Raw genomic sequence first — 17,075 nt, 5'->3', positions numbered from 1 at the left:
ATAATACAATGCTATATTGAATACCATATAAGTATTGACAAGACCTGCAAGACCTGGTCTCTAAGTCAGGTGGAACTTGGAAATGGATTTAAATCCTCACAGTATGGGGGAGTGCATCTGGATTTTACACAATGTTCATTACTATGTTAACCATAAGCGTATTGGATGAAATACGGTATCACAAGAACCTCTTGTCCATTCCGTTAAGGTGGTTTACTCATGTGCACATACTACTAGGATGCTCTTCATAGGAGGAGTAGAGTGATGAAACTGGAACAGATCAAGAAATGAAAAATTTGGTGGAACTGAATTTAATTGCTTAGGATCACTCATATGAGGCAATCTAGCCTTCAACAGTCTGCAGGATTTTAAGATGCCTTTTCTATGTACCTGTATCTTTTTGGTTTAGTTAGCTTTTTCCTTTTGTTCCTTCCTGTTTGTTGTTAAGTGCATGTCTTGCTAATGTATTACAATTCCTGAAGTCTGACAATTAATTGGTGGATAAAAGAACAGGCTTACGTTATTTACATAGGCATTCAAAGGCCTTGTAACAAGATTCTGGGGAAGAGGCTACTTAACAGAAATTAAGTGGTTACTGCATGAGAGGTAACTGCCATTACAGATCAAACTGTCTATAGTAAAGTGTAGAATTGAATGCAGAGTTTTCATCAAAGCCAAAATGACTGTGGCATGCCTTGGGGTTTTGCATCAGTCTTGCCATTACTGTATATTAACTTCACAGATGAAAAAGGTGGTTAGTAGTAAGGTAGAAAAACCTGTAGGTGAAAAGACTGAAGGTAAGTCAAGAGAAAAATTTTGTGAAGACTTCATCAAACTAGAAAAGGCTGCACAAAGGAGATAATGTTCTGTACTAATCTAAGTAAAATCAAACATAATGGAAAGTATGGCAGATGAGTAACTCATATGGAGCAGTACTTGCTTTCTAAATTGTGTCTTATGTTTGTACACTGAATTCTTAAAGGCCTCTTCCAAACCAGTGTCTTTCAGTTTTGGCACAGCAAGCATAGTGCTACTACAATATCAGGCTTTCCTTGAAGTATCTTTTGGTGCTGCTATTACTACAGAGCATCAAGTTAGAAGTAAAGCAAAAAAGAGTACTTAATTGTTTGGCATTTAAAAACTTGGGAGTATTTTTTCTTCTACCTTTCTTATGTCATATACTTAAAAATAACTTGTGTTTGCTTGGAGTTTATCTCTACTTGCTTTTATGCTTTATGTTCTGGCCATTCTTTATAGAGGAATGTTGCCTGTTGTATAATTTTAATATTATCTGAAGGTAATAGTTGTTCTACTCAGGTGATTATTGATTTATTAATGTGTTGGTGTAATAATAATATAAATATTTAACATAATTATTAATATGTATTTTGTTCTAGATTAATAATTTTGAAACCCTTGTTATTCACTTCTATGAAAATATTAAGGAATTTGAAAATCTATGCACTGCCTAATTTTTTTCCTTGTTCTTTTTTATATATTTTTGTGTACTTGTAAAGTCAAAATAGGTGTACTGCCATGGGTAGAGTACCATATTTCGTTCTTTGTATGTGAACTTTATTTTATGGGCTCTTCCTTATAGTTCTTTAGAATAGAGAGCCTAATTGTTACAGGATTTTTTGCTATTAAAAAAAAAAAAGTGATTCTGCTCAGTTTTCTTAGATTATCTTGCTTACTGTGTTTCTTTGGTTTATTCAAGGGCGTTGGGAGTTTCAGTGACAGACTATACATTTGAAGACTGTCAGCTAGCTTTGGCTGAAGGACAACTTCGTCTGCCTTCAGACACGTGTCTCTTGGAATTCGCAAAGCTTGTGAGAAGCCTTGGGTAAGCATATACAACATTTATATGTAAGGTGCATATTTATTATATATCTATGTTTATATAGTTTTCCCTCCATATAATAATGTTGCATTTATGGATATATATGGAAAGTTGTCATATTACGATCGGGGAAACTCTAAAACCAATACTGTTCTCCACTTGCAAGCAGCACCCTCAGATCCTAATGAGCAGGCTGTAAAATTCATATTTTCAGAGTCTAACAAGTGAGCAGAGTGTGTCTGAAGTGTTCATTCCTGAACAAAACTAGAAGACACCTCCTGAAGAGGGTCAGGAATACTGTGGGATTCCTAGTATTTGATACAGTTACGAGTCAATTATCCTTTCCTGTGACATCTATGAAAGGAGAACAGTGCTGCCATAGCAGTCTAGTGACTGGATTAGCATTATAATAGTGAGGGCAGAGGGTTCACCCTTTCCCAAGAAGCACAAAGAAGTGGTTGATCTTTTGAGTAGGCTACTGCTAGATGGACTTTCTAATGAAACTGTACCTTAGTATAGCAGTGTGGCTCCTCTCTTCTCATAGCTTCAGCTCCCTCTGGCTTTACCTTTCAGAAAAGCTTCAGCAAACAGTGAAAAAAATCACATAAACCAAATAGTAGAACTTGTTGCTGCTGTCTTCCAATATTTCTCCTGTTTTTCTTCTCATCCTGTTGAACAACCACAAACTAAATTTACAGCCTCATCCTATTAACTGCTTTAATATACAAACACTCTTTTCCATTTTTTGTCTCCTCACCTGGAAGTATAGAGCATGGTTTCATGTTTCCATGCTGTACTTTATTTCCTTTTACTAATTTTTCCTTCATCTTCAGCTTGTGTACGTAAATGAAAAAAAAGAAGAGAAAGGTTTCTTGGAGAATAAGGAATGTAGGACAAGCACACATTATGCATTCAGATGACAAGCATATATTAATTCATTGTTGGGACCTCCATCTGAAAAGACTTCCAGTAGGATAGGAGAGACTTCTAAGGGGAAACAAAGATTCTTGCTTTTTTCCAAAGGCTCTGAATTTACAGTACGAGGGGGAAAAAGCAAACAAAACAAAAAAAAACCAACCCAAAAAACCACCCATGTCTCTTATTATGCAGTTGATAATCCTGGGATTCAGTTTAATCCTCTTGTTAAATTGTCTGGCTTCTGTCTGCTCAATTTAAAGCTGTTCTTTCAAATTATGCTTTTCTGGGGTTTTGTTTTGGCCTCTAAAACAATTACTTTTGTGAGTGAGGTTCCCTACAACCCAAGAGTTCTCTGTCTTGTTTGAGCAATTGTACGTTGGTGAAATATTATCCTGTCTTGATTTGGGTATGTGTCAGTAAGAAGGCTGTTACAATGGTATTTTTCTGGCATAATTGGATGAAGATTGTAATATGACTTCATCTCTAATGCACATTTGCCGATGCAGTCATTTTGCTCTTCATTCAAAGGTTTTGAGGCCAGGGAGGCATTAAGATCATCCAGTCACATCCCTAAGTAACTGGAACAGTAAATTTTATCCAGTGGATTTTTTCATCCAGTCTTAATACTTGTTTTAGAGCAATAGCATACCTTCAAGGTAACATCCACTTTTAAATGCAAGATTTTTACAGTAAGGCAAATCCAGACTTGTTTTGGGGTTAGATTCTTTGAAATCAAATTATACCTCAGTTTGCTACACTGAAGTTACACAGAGTTACTTCTGTTGACATTATGTTAATGAATCCTGTAGATATGTTGTCTGTAAAATTTGCTTAGTCTGTGCTCAGCTGGATGGGATCCAATCCAAAAGCCATGTGGCCACAGTAGTGAGTTCTCATGCTTATCTAGTGAAGAGCTTGGGCTCTGTTAACACAACTGTACAGGGTACTCTGTGATAAAGTGACTGCTGTATGAATGAGATCAATTGATGATAGTCTCATCTTCTCAAATTCTGCATTCATTAGTCCTCAAGCAGCTATGCTTCTGTTGAGCCTGATAATCTATGTCTGGCCAATGAGCTGATTACTAAGCTATATGCAATCTTTATTGTAGCTTTCATACATTGTAAATCCTCTGCTTCATTTGATGATTTATTCCACAATTAATTACCCCACTGTTTAAAGTGATTCTCTATTTGTACTTTGACTGGATCTATTACCATGCTCTAGACATTGAGGCTTATTTGGATTTTGTGCCTTATTAAATACCTCTTCAGATATCTTCTCCTTCAGAAAGTGTTAATACAGTATAATTAAGTCTCATCTCCATCTTTTTTGAGATACTTTTTATGAGCTGCATTAGGGTAGTTGCTTGTAAGAAGATCCTTAAGTTCTGATTTGAATTGATTTGTTCCTATTGTCTCAAACTTCTGTTCATTCTAATTCCCACATTCACTTTGCCAATGAGCTAGAAAGACCTTGTAGCCTTAATTGTTGTTCCCCTTTCTTATGGAACCATGGCTTTTAGGCCATCAGTAGCTCCTTAGAATTGGCCACGAGGATCCTACGAGGCAAAGCCCCTATAGGCTCATAAGATCCGCAAGGAGGAGATAATTACCTCATAGGCCTGGTGCCTGCCTGTTCTTGCTCAACAGCTTTTACCATCCAGACTACAATGCAGACTTCTGCTGTCCATGTGTACCTGAAATGGTGGTCCAGCTTTGCATCCCCAAAGTAATAACTCCTCACAGCTAACTCACAGTGCCATGACTTCAGAGTGTTCAGAGATCATCTATAACAAGAAGAAACCTCTGGAGGATGTTGTCCATGTGCATTCATGATAAACTGTCCATTACAGGAGGTGATCATGGATCAGGCTTAACATAGCAAATACCAGCCATGATAGCCCCTGCCTTGTGGATCAAGGCAGGGTGTGCCAGAGTATTCGGAAGGTCAGTTTTGTAGCTGTTCAGTATCCTTTCTCCATTACAAGAAGTTGCACAGAAGTACGTCAGCAGACATAAAACCGAATATATTGTGCTTTTCTGGCTTAGGGCATGTTTCTCTGAGCTTGCAGTTTACAGTAGCTGGCTACAAGATCCAGCTGTTCTTATGCAACTTCCAGCTCTGTGAGACACTGGAAGGTTTTTGGCAGGTTCCCAGCATGCAAGAAAGGAGTTTGTTTTCAAATAGTCAAATGCAGCTAAAACTAGCTTTAAAGAGGTAAGACATCTCACTTGCTAAAAATAGTGGTAATTATACTGAAAATATCCTACCTTCACAGGGATCTGGTTTTCCTTGTGAAGTCTGCTGTGAAGGATTTAACGTTCACAGCTGTTAAACTTGAAAAAGTCCTTTCCATCCTCAGGGATTTGGAAATGACTTTTTGTTCTTTTTAGTGCACACTGGCCTAAAAAATGAAGCAAAACACCGCAACAGCACATAATGTATCGTAAAGCCTAGATCCTGCATGGAAGCCATTAGGCAAACAAAGATGATTTCATGAGCAATCTGTTGGCTTTCTTGCTTTTATAGCTTCCACTGAGATAAAAGTAACAATTTTAAAGGAATTGAGACATTCAAACCATTTCACACTGGTTCAGAACCTGTTGTGGGATTTGGAACACTTGGCTTTAAAAGACTTCAGCATAGTAGGTCACGGTCATCCACACATCGATTACTTTCTGATTCTGAAAGGGCTAGAGGGAAGTAAGCCCACCTTGGATTACCAGAACTACAATGCAGTCAGCTTCAAGCTGAAGCAGTAAGTTTGCCTCACTGATCCATGTACTCTTTTTGAGATTGGCCCACATCTGTTTCTATATTTACAAAACCCAAACCACAAGATGTCTGTAAGATTCGTGGTAAGCCATGCTACTTTCCGTACAAGGTTTTGGCTTCAAACTTTTTAGCTTTTTGTACTTAATTGACTGGTGAAGAAGAGGTCTCGAAAGTCTCAAATACTACTCACCAAATGAGTACTCCCTCAGTTCTAGAAGGTGAATTTTGAGTCAATTCACTGCAAACCAAGTCTCTCTCATTTAGAGACAGATGTTAGACTGTGTATTCTGTGTCAGTGGTGGCTTATCTCAAGGAAGGACTTGAATGCCAGCTGTCATCCTACAGTTAAAATCCATTTCAGATACTACAGTGAGGATGTATTATCTGTGGACGCTTCTTACATGTAATCCTGCATGTGAAAAGCTGAGTTCTGAGTGTATGTCAAATCCTCCACGGATTCCTTTGTCATTGTTCTTGCTACTTTTCTACTTGATCATAGAAAATGAATGTTTGCAGAGGAGTGTTTTGCTGCTCTTTTTATACTGTCTAGGACCAAAACTTAAGATAGGCGCTTTAATGACAGGATGGAGAACATATGAATGTTCTGTAGTAGCCATGGGTCTCTGGAAGAATTCTTGCATGTTCAGGTCTTATAATTCAGAAATACAGGGCTTGGCATTGTTTAGTTAGTACATTTTTGGTAAGTCAGTTTAGGTAATGGCAGACAGAATAGTAGTTGTGTTTTTACTTAAAAGCAGTGATGTTTAGGAAGGGTCATTTCAGCAAGTGATCAAGGTCCAGAGCTGACATATCAGATAATCTTCCTATCAGAAATGCCCTCTTCTTATTTTAGAAGCTCCTGAGAATGCTGATATTAAGTATTTTATTCACTCTTGTCACTGAGCGGAAGCTGCTAAGGAGTCCCAGCTGCAGTCTGGGAACAATTCTGGTGTGAGCTTGTGAGTTCTGTAAATAACTGCTTTTCCTTGTCTGCAGCAGCAAACAGCAAAACAGATAACTGCAGAAGAATATTTTAGAAGACTTTATTGGCTTCTTTTGTCTTCAGACTGGAAAGTTTGGATGCCCACATTACCCTAAATGAGTTCAGAGGAAACCTGTTGATCAAGATTTGGTTGATGTTATATTAGGGAGGGAATTTACTTTTCTCCACATACCTGCAGTGCTAGTTTTTTTATATTCATAGTAAGACTTCTTTTCACAAAGCAAATCCAAGAAGCTTGACAAAATAAACAACAACCGTGCAGTAAATATGAAGCTGTTCATTCATCAGTCAAAATCTGGTTTTGCAGTCAGAAGGACTGAAGGAATTTCTGTAGCTGTATTAACTGCTATAACTTTGTTTAGGTCACCTCGTAATGGTGTCCAACTCTGGACTGAATGTGAAAAATAAGAACTGACAAACAGGATTAACAGTATAATCACTATTATGTAATCCCTGATTTCTTTTAGGCAAGATGCATCAGGCCTTTCCTGTTCAGTGACATTAGTAAATTTGGAAACATAATTGGTTTATGTTACTGTCCTACAATACAGCCATATTCAGGTGACCTAAATCCCACCTAGTTCTCCATGCCTGGTATCCATTAGCTAGTTCTAGGCTGTGTTTCTTGTTCATGTTGAACTGCTTACCCATATGGTTTATAAAGGTAGAATAAAGGACACAAGTTTATGACCAGGGTACCTGAGCTCTTGGAGTAATTTCTAATACAGTTCAAGAACTAATGGGAGCCTTAAAATTACAGGGATACATTATTTTATTATGAAGTTGCTTAGTAATTCTGATTCCATATTTTGTAATGTTTTACACCTTTATCATCCATTGCTTCATTTGGTATATTGAAATTTGTATTCTTAAAACTGGATTTATTTTTAAAATGTGCAAAAATAATATGCTTTCTAGGCTGAAGCCAGAAACACTTGAAGATGATCTTGATAAATATGCTGCAAGTGCCATGAAAATGAAAAAAGAAAAGATTGATCTTAAAGAATTTTCAGCATACTTGGAATTTCCAGTTTCTCACACATTAGAAAGTATGTTTGCACTTTTTGATGAGGTAAGAAACAACATCATGTTTCAAAATTGTACTACTTCTGGTAAACTCCGCTTTAGCCCAGTTGTGATCCAGTTGAATTCACCGAGGTCTTATCTAGGCCAGTATTAAGTGCTTTTGAGCACTTCACCACAGTATTTGCCTATTGCATTTCCCTTTCAGCAAGGTAAGAGCACCTATCATCACTATCATCATAAATAAAACATTCATTCAGGTAGAAGTTAAAAGGAGAATCAGTTGGACATAACTGATTTTCTTTCTATATGCAAAATATGAAGAGGAAGAAAGATGGGTTCAGGCTAAACCTCTGCTGCTGCTTATTGCAACTGAATGCAATGCCTATTAGCTGATACTTCAGTTACCTTGTAAATAAACCACTTGTTCTTCTAGGATGCCTGAAACCTGAAGGACCTAGGAACTTGGCAGATGAGCCAGTTTTTCATTCCTTTGGCAATCAAGCAGAATGGGGAAATGACTACTGTCTTTGTCTGGATGAGGTGCTGTTTGGACCAGGAGGTGGATATGTCCACAGTGTTCTCTCTTTGACCAAAAAGCAGATGTCATGTATTCAGGACTTAAATTAGGCTACCTTCTCCTCTGGTTCTCCAATTTTAATTTCAGCCTGGTAATCCAGATGGTTTAACATAAAAATCTTAAATATGCAAGTGAATGGTGACAGTAGCAGCACTGTCTTCCAAGAATCTTTGAATTATGACTTCTGACTGAGACTGTGAAAAGGGCCTGCAGAGCTTTGACGACCCCAGTTCTTGCCCTGATGTAATTCCATTTCAGTGAGACTTTTTTTGCAGTGGCATATGTAACAATCTCTCTGAATATTATGCATCTTTAGCAACTGTTAGTTATTTATTCTCAGACAAATTGCAGTATTCTGAGGTTTTCCTTCACAGAATGAAGATGGCATAATTGACATTCGGGAATTTGTTATTGCTCTGTCAGTTGTCTGCAAGCCATCCAAAACTCTAGAAACAATTCAATTGGCATTTCAGGTAAGCAGCGTTTTCTTCCTCTATGTAGTTTACTTATTTTTAGAAATTATTAATATTGCCACTAGAATTAACAGAAGCTTGTTTCGCATGCCCTTTTAATACTTAATGACATTTTAAAATAACGTGAATGGAAAATTAGATTAAGAGGTGATGTTCAGAGGGAATGCACTGCAAGTTTAAGTTGTGTAAAATTATGGATGTCTGCAGTTTGAAATTGTTCTCTGTGGAACTCTGGTAGAATTCCTTTCAGCACATTGAGTTTCAAACCTGAAGTCCTTTATATTGATTCCTCTAAACTAAAGACTAATGAGTTGTGCTTACTACTTCTATAATGTTTCAATCAAATCTTATTTTTCAAGTTAATAAAATATTTAAAAACTTTTCCTACATGCTAATAGAGATTAATTTTTTTACCCCCTTTTATCTTTTGATAAGATTTTCTTCCCTCTTAGTATTACCATGTTTCTGTGTTGGTCCTGCAGTCTCTGCCCAGACTTAACGCTTCCCAGAAGTGCTCTTGATCTTGTTCTAGCCTCAGTAGTTTGTTGTAGCATCAGCATAGATGGTTAATGCAGGCTTTTTGGGAAGGTGACAGCAGCAATACTTAATGTTTGCCATTCCGGCGGGTTTGCCTGACACCTTGATTTATTACTTTTTAATTAATGTCTTTAATATTGCTATTTCAGCATGCAAACTGCTGCATCCTGCATCATCTTTTCCCTTTGCCTTGAACTCACACAGTCTTTAGTGTTACTGAAACTGAAGAGTGCTAACTCTTGATATGGTGTCTTCACTAGTGAATGCATGGAGTTGAGAACATTCAACTGCATGGTACTACTACATGGCAGCCTTATTTTCTGAGTAGTCTGTCATTCTTACCCTTTGGCCGGTATCAAGTAAATTTGGCAAAGGAGGAAGGAACAAAAATATTTAGTTCCTACAAATGTTGGGGGAAATCTGCCTCTAATAGCTGCTGTTACTGCTACTTCTGAGGGAAAAGCAGAAAGGTCTCTGCCTCTACTTACTCGGTTTGATCTATATAATGGCATAGAGAAATGGTCAGGTGCTGTTTGGTCAGCTCTGTGTCTACATACTAAAATGAACAAGCTTAAAAGTAAACTTGAAGGTGGCTTTTGGGCAGAATTTCAGTGAAATTTAGCTGTCATGCATAATGTGCAATATACTTCTACCATTTTAGAGGAAGAAAAGCTTAGACTGGGTAGTTATTTTCTTTTTGGAAGCACCTAAATTTAAGTTAATAGAACTGTTTCTTAGAAAATTCCTGTTCTATTTCTGCTCTATTCTTCAATTCATAATACATAATTTTGAGTTCCCTGGTTAATTGCAAAAAACAAAGTTAACTGTAGAACTGCAAAGAAGTTCTATGTGTGTATTAAGAAGGGGAAGCATTCAGCAAGGAGAAGCAGGTATGGCTCATTTTATCCTGCTAGTGATGATTGGAAGGGTTAAGAAAAGTCTCAAGCTGAGGAAATGTTCACAGTATTCTAGAAAAAAGGGAGAGAGAACCTTTCTCTTTTTTTTTTTTTTTTTTTTAATCCTTTCTTCCCCCCTGCCCTGGGTTCGTGTGCAGTAAGATATTAACACAGCTTATTGGGAGCCATTGAAGGATCTAGCCAGTTCATGAATGTGTGACTTTGAACGGGTGCTGTCCTCTGCCATGTGCTATTTTTTGCAAAGCACTTCCTTGTTTGTTTTCAGGGATAAAGTGCAACATTTCACATAGCTGAACAAGTTTTCAAAGTGGAAGTGTTTAGTATATGGCTGAAGAACTTGAAAAATAGGAGTTACTGAGCCACCAGAGTTCTAAAGTGGTGGGCAATTAAAAGAGATGGGGGGATTATGGCAATCAAGTCTAAGAGCAGCACTCCAGTGTAAGTGCTACGCATTCCCCCTTCTTAATTGCTAAGGAAACTAATGGGTGTTGTAAATCTTGCCAGTATGATGCTTGTGAGCCTTACCATCAAGTATCACCTTCTGACTACTTGATCTGTGAAAATATAGCAGGTTTTATTAAACAAGTGTCTTGCCCTTGCCCCTACTCCTTTTAAAACAGTGTGCAGGTTAGGTGCTAGGGAGGTAAAAGCAAGATTCCCGATTTAAGCATGAATGTTGTCTTCCACAGAACTTCAATGTTTTTATTCCACTGACTTTTTGTATTCAATCGAGGTGTGCCATCTCATGACAGCAACATCTGCTTGTGTGAAAAATACATCCTTATGCCTGTTTTGTTCCCTCTCATCAGTTCCCACCTTCTCAATGATTTAGAGAAACTAAAAGAAAGTTTCCAAAATAGCATTCCTTACGTGGTTCAAGATTTGCAGTGTTGTCATGCTTGAAAATGAGGCAAGGATGTTTCAAAAATTCTTCTGTCTCAATTTCTATTGCACAGGCAGAGTTATTTCAGAAGGTTTAATGAAGCTGTATTTATTACAGGTGTTTTGAAATACTCAGATCCTTTTTTCAGGGCAAAACACTGTACGTATACAAAGACAGAATGAGACTATGAACAATTATTTGTAGTTATCAATCTCCTGTCAGTAGCAAAGCTAGCTCTTTCTGTGAGGAAACTGTTTGCTTCAGGACTTAAGAATATGCAAATTATTGTTTTCTAGAATAAGTATTTGTAGAAAATTATAGCCCATCACTGTACGGGGTAGGATTCTCCTGATTAATGCAACGCCATTTAGATGTAGGCATTTTTTGCAAACTGGCTGTTGAATCAGTTGGATTTTGGTCAAAGGAATCTTGAGTTTTACATCTGACTAAGTGGAAACAGTATCTGCTTTAGGCTGACGTAAATATATCTCCTGATTCTGCAGACTCTCTTGGAGTTCGGACACGTAGCTCAATGGACTAAAATTATTCTCAGTTACGTATCTGCAAAACGTGTTAGTGTTAAGGTCTTGTCTCTGAATATCACTGAAATTCCAGTGGTTAGGCATGTAAACTTAGTTTTTTCTGAATATTGCAAGCTTTACTTTATAAGCATTCACAGGTGAACTAGTAATCAATGCTATCTTTTACCCAGACTAATCAGAAATCCTAAGTAAATCACATCAATCTGAGAGTGACTAGAATTTCCAATACCAAATTTTAATTTTGCATAACTTCTTAGTGTGGTGCTGTTTATAGGAGTTAGCATTCAGCTTTGTAACAGTTTATCTTGCTGTCTTGATTCATAGCTGTACCAGTCAAAAAATGGAACTATAACAGAAGAGGATTTAGCTCATATTCTGAAGACTGCCATGGGTGTGTCACAGATAAATGTTACGCATCTTTTTAGAGCTGTAGATGAAGAAGAAAAAGGAGAGATTACATATGGTAAGTATTTTAAGTGGATCTGAACTGTCACAAAATGTCAAAGTTGTCTGAACTCATGTTGATATACAAACCAGTTATATTTTTATTAAACTTTACCTTTTTTAGTTGACTTCAATAATGATAAAAGCACTGCAGACAAAGTAAACTTACATTTAAAAAGAAAAGAAAATTGAGTTTCACCTTTAATGTCAAATGTCATGTTTACATGTTTTCAGGCTTTCCCTTCCACGTTAAGTCAGGCACTACCTGGATTAGCTCTTTCAGCATATTCCATTCTGTGACTTCCATGTATGTGAATATGTATTTTCAAGAAAGCTATCTTAGCTCTGTCCTGTTGTTTTGTCTCTTGTATCTGTTCCCCACTATTTTTGCCGTCCCAGAACACAGGGGGTTATAAGACTCTCTACTCCTATAATAACTTCTCAGCGTGTTTGAAAATAAGTCATGAGTGGGGGGGGCAGGGGAGGGAAATGAGGGGGTATTAACCAGGCTGCCTCAATATGTAGTCTGTAATGCAGGTGATAGGGAGGCGAGAAAGTTGCATTTGAAAAACTGTGAGATCTGGGTGAATAGATCATGCTGGGAATGAAAGTACTTGTGCGTTACTTTGGATTCTTCACCTTTTATGCAATCAGGTTCTAAATTTATTTGTATCATTTAAGTATGAACTGAGTTGTTGATAGCCAGCATATCACGTATCTCCAGTAGAATTGCTTATGACATGCCCTGGTTTAGTGGTTTTCCTTCAGGATAATCAGTAGGTATTTAATTTGTAAAAATCTTACAAATTTAAGACACCAGTGTTAGTAAATCACAATATCTACACTAGTAATTCCTATATTTGTCATACAATATGTATGTAAAGCTTCAACTACAGAAATATTTCAGAGTTGCTGGAATAAGAATCATTGCCACTGCCCTTCTCTTTTTTTCCTGACTGCTATGTCTTGCCTCCTTGATTCCTGCTGTATTACCCCTTTCCTTTCTGTGCCTCTCATCTGTCACGTCCCCAGCATTTCCATGTCCATCCTACTTTATTACCTTTTTCCTGCCTATCTCTGTTGCTCCTTGTTGTCTCCCAACTCATTTGGGTGGTTGACTTAACTCTTCTTCCCCTCTCCCCCTTCCCCCATCAGCAGCTTCAAAAAATATCAGCGTAGAATCTAAGCTGGTAAGCCTAGCAGAACTCTAATTTTGGCACACGTCATTGTTTGAGAATAGCCAAATTTGAGATAGTGTACAAGTGACCCTAGACCAGTTCATGTGAGTTACCAAAGAATTCATATTTTCATACCCATCTTTAATAGTACTTAGTTGCATTTAAATCTGCACTTTACCCCTGAGTGGTCATGGTATGTTCCCCTCATAAGAAAATCTGGATCACTGAGCCACAGCAGTGGCTACTGAAGCGCTTAGCTCTCATTTTCACTATTTTATTTCCTGCAGTCAAGAGTAGTCTTTTGTGAGGCTACGCAAAGTAGGATGGTGTTTACGTCACGTCACTTCTTTGAAACTTTGCTTGGATCTTTTTCTGAGAGAAGTGCTCATTTTATAATAGAAACATTGCACCGTGATTTTAACATATCTGAACGCTTAATAGTAAGAATAAATGTCCCAATTTATTGTGGTAGAGAATTAGAAGATGAAAATAAACTTTTGGTATTGCATTTCTATCTTGAAAGTTCTTGCCTTTCCTGAGAATATGTGCAACTTTCCACTACTCAATTTGTTGCACTTAAATACTGAGAAAGGAGAGGTGGAAAATTTGTAAACTACACCTTTTCTGAAGGCACTGTCTGGACAAGTTCTAAGAAATCAAAACTTTGTATCTGGTGGAAGAGTACTGACATTACTTTGGATACGCAGAGCAGAGGGGTCTGCTTACAAGCTGCTTCTTTCTAGGGTGTTAGAATGTGAAGCAGGAATATTAAGTCTTCAGTCTTACTTGTGAGAACAAAGAATAAAATATCCAAAGTATCAAAGCTAAACTGCTGCACGTATAGTAGAGTCCTTGAAGCCAGAGATCTGATCCCAAAGGAAAAGCTCAGGTTGCAGGTAAACAGAAAAACCAATAGCAAAATTGAGATTTTGTAACTACATTGATAATGTTGGATCTGAATTGTTAGAAGTCTGGATTTTTGATGCATTGTTGAAAATACACTAGTTGCCGAAGATCTGTGTATTGTTTCCATTCTTTTAAGTAGTGTGTTATTGGCTTAACTGTTTAAATGCACCTTGATTCAAAGCTCATCCCTAATCTAAGTAATCTAGAGAGAGGCAAGATTTCTCAATCTTAAGACACGATTCTGGAGAATTTGAATAGGTTCTGTAGGTGGGCATTGGAAATTCTAGGAAACTGTCTATGTGTTCTTGATAGACAAATGATGACTCTGAAAGTGTTCTGAAGGCTCTGCCTTGCTTGCTAGTAACAAGAAGAAAGGGGGGATTGGCAGTATTGTGAATATCCATACAGATGAACGTTCAGAGAAGGAAGAATTATTTGTTCTATAACACGTAGCATCCTTACCTATATTAACCACAGGATTATCCTATTAAGTTCCTGTACACTAAAGTAATTACTAAATTACTAAATTTGTAGCTGAGGTGGAACAAGAACTAGAGGAGATTCATGAGCATACAGCTTCCATCAGGAGCATCAAGTAGTGGGATGGTATTGCAAAGGCAGCAGAAAAACCTCTTGAAGTTCTTGTAATACATATGCATACTTAATGCAGAAGTATAGACAGCCGTCTTAAGAACTCCACTTTGGGTTCTTTCCTTCTTTTTGCCTCTTTCCTCTTAGTAGGGGCAGGAAGCAAAGTAATTTTTTTTTCCCAAGTAAATAACTAAGGTGATCTTTTCTTCTAGTCTAATGCTTCACAGCACAAGATTCCCCCCCCCCCCCAGCCCCTGACTTGAAGACTTTGTCATTTACATGATCAATCAGCCTGTTGTACCTACAGGTTTTTCCACATAGATGATAGTGTTTGTTTTCATGACCTGAACATCATCAGCTTTTGTTGAAGTTACAGGATCCAAAATACTTTAGTTCCATATAAACTGTGGATAAAGGATACCCACTTTTTTGTTTGTGGAAGTATGAATTTGTTTATTGCATTCTCCCCACCTATCCCTTTGCAACAGTTCAGAGGCAGGATTGACCTACAACTTCAGTGCTGCTGTGAGCCAAACGACATTCTCTTGCCCTTTGCAATACTGAGAAAAACACGCAGTCTCAAACAGAGAAGGGTGGTGGAGAGGGAAAGGGGTGGTAGTTCCCTTCTTCCACAGCAGGCCAGTTGTACCCGGAGGAACTGGGCTTCACTCCTCTGTGAGGCTACTTCAGCTGTCATCTGCGCTGCACTCCAAGGAACTCGCAGCATCGTCTGATCATGAGCTCTTCTGGGATAACACAGTGAATTTGAGTGGGCTGTGTGTGATACACTGTAGGTGACTGAGTTGGTGATAATGTTTGCATCCAGCTTCTTCCAGTGTCAGTTTACGTTACAAGAATAGCTTCTTATGACTGGGATCCTGTACAGTATCTTGTGTTCAAATCATGTCTGAATAAACAGTCATATGGGCAAATAGTGACAAGGCTTCAGTGCCTTATTTGTAACACAAAATGTAACTTCTTGATGTTAAGGATTCCCTGCTCCCCCAAGAACTAATCTTGCTCTTTTTATTGTCTTATTAGTAGCCAACATGAAAATCAATTTTGCTTCATAATGTGTTACAAATTAATTATCTTCTCACACTTATTTTTCTAAAATACTAGAAGTTTTGAAATGCTGAAATCTTGAAAGTAGAAGGCAGCAATGACAGCTGCTGTTAGGTTGAAGAGAATTATGAGTGCAGAGCATTAAAGGGCATGTTTGCAAAAGACTTCCCAGATTTTAAGAAATGACTACTCTTGCTGTTCATTGTTCCTCAGCTGGAGGGCTTCAGCCCTTCCCCCAGTGAGCAGTGAGATGCTATGTCAGGGCATGTGGTGCTCCTCATGCATTTTAATGCAAATCTGAGCCTGTTTACCCCTTCACCATACAAGCTAAGCTCCTGTGTGGAGTGTTTTAAGAGGGCTTAGATAACTCTTTGCAGCATCTTGGCTTTGGGGATGTGGTAAACTTCTGCTGAGAAGCTAAAACAAGCTATGGGGGTAGCATGTTAACTGCTGCTATTTTTCTCCAAAGTGATCATGTGATTATGTATGTGTAAGTATTCAAATTTAGCGTCCTTCTGTTTCAAAGAGCTGATTCTGTGTAATGACAATTTTTTTTAGATGACTTCTACAGATTTGCTGAACTGCACCCACATTTTGCAGAAGACTATCTCTATGCTGATCAGATGGGAGCTGAGAGTGGCTTGGAGACTTCATCTCTTTCTGCTCCTAATGGGATCTGTACTGACTTCAGCCCTGAAAACACTGAAGATAAAAACAAGCCCCTGCAGAAGAAACTGAATTAACACTACAACTGTTACCTTCCTCTCCTGGTGAGAGGATTGTCTTTTCTTGGAATTTTCATAAGTCACTCCAACTATACAGCAAATACCAGTTTTGTGTGTGAAAGTTCTTCTACCTTAATACTGTTCTTTGAATCATATGTGCTATATTTAACATGTTCCAGGTTACTTTGGGGAAGGTGTTTTTATTTTTTCAAAAAGGTCTTTGAAAGGCAAAAATGTGAATCTGCTTCATTATTAATGTTCATATTTAAAAGGAAGCGGCACACTTATTTATATTCCATTGGCTAGTTTCATGTACAAAGTGTCGCACAAACTGTGCATGTATAAAGAAACTGTAGCTACTATGGTGTTAAGTGCACTTTGGTGATTAGTGTTTTCCCTAGTTATGGGGATTTTTTGGGGGGCCAAACTTTGCTGTCCATATTTGCATAGTCAGTCTTGTTGATTTCAGTGGGATTATTCTCTTGAGCAAGGCAAGCACATTTTGGCCCTTTGTTTTGGTTTCAGTGAACAGTTTGGAAACAGTAAGCAAAAACTTGCTAAGGATTACTTTTTATTGTTGAATGACAAAATTGTTTCTCTTTCAGTCTATTCCATGGTAGAATGAAAAGGAAAGGCTCCTTATCCCTCACCCCAACACTTTTCTACTGTAAT

At 37.8% G+C, this 17,075-nt stretch overlaps 1 protein-coding gene across 1 annotated transcript in view; it reads left to right on the top strand.

The window, feature by feature from the left end:
* The window catches only part of LPCAT1 (lysophosphatidylcholine acyltransferase 1), a 59,092-nt gene extending 42,583 nt beyond the window's left edge, over positions 1-16,509 (top strand). Inside the window, exons 10-14 of the mRNA XM_075705586.1 lie at positions 1,718-1,843; positions 7,458-7,611; positions 8,517-8,615; positions 11,819-11,957; positions 16,237-16,509. Of these exons, the coding sequence (XP_075561701.1) occupies positions 1,718-1,843; positions 7,458-7,611; positions 8,517-8,615; positions 11,819-11,957; positions 16,237-16,421 (703 nt within the window). The 3' untranslated portion in view covers positions 16,422-16,509. The remainder of the gene's footprint in view (positions 1-1,717; positions 1,844-7,457; positions 7,612-8,516; positions 8,616-11,818; positions 11,958-16,236) is intronic.
* Positions 16,510-17,075: the final 566 nt, after the last annotated feature.

Source organism: Pelecanus crispus, chromosome 2 (assembly GCF_030463565.1).
Source record: "Pelecanus crispus isolate bPelCri1 chromosome 2, bPelCri1.pri, whole genome shotgun sequence".
In the NCBI taxonomy this organism is placed as follows: domain Eukaryota; kingdom Metazoa; phylum Chordata; class Aves; order Pelecaniformes; family Pelecanidae; genus Pelecanus; species Pelecanus crispus.
This window is presented reverse-complemented; position numbering and strand designations above follow the sequence as displayed.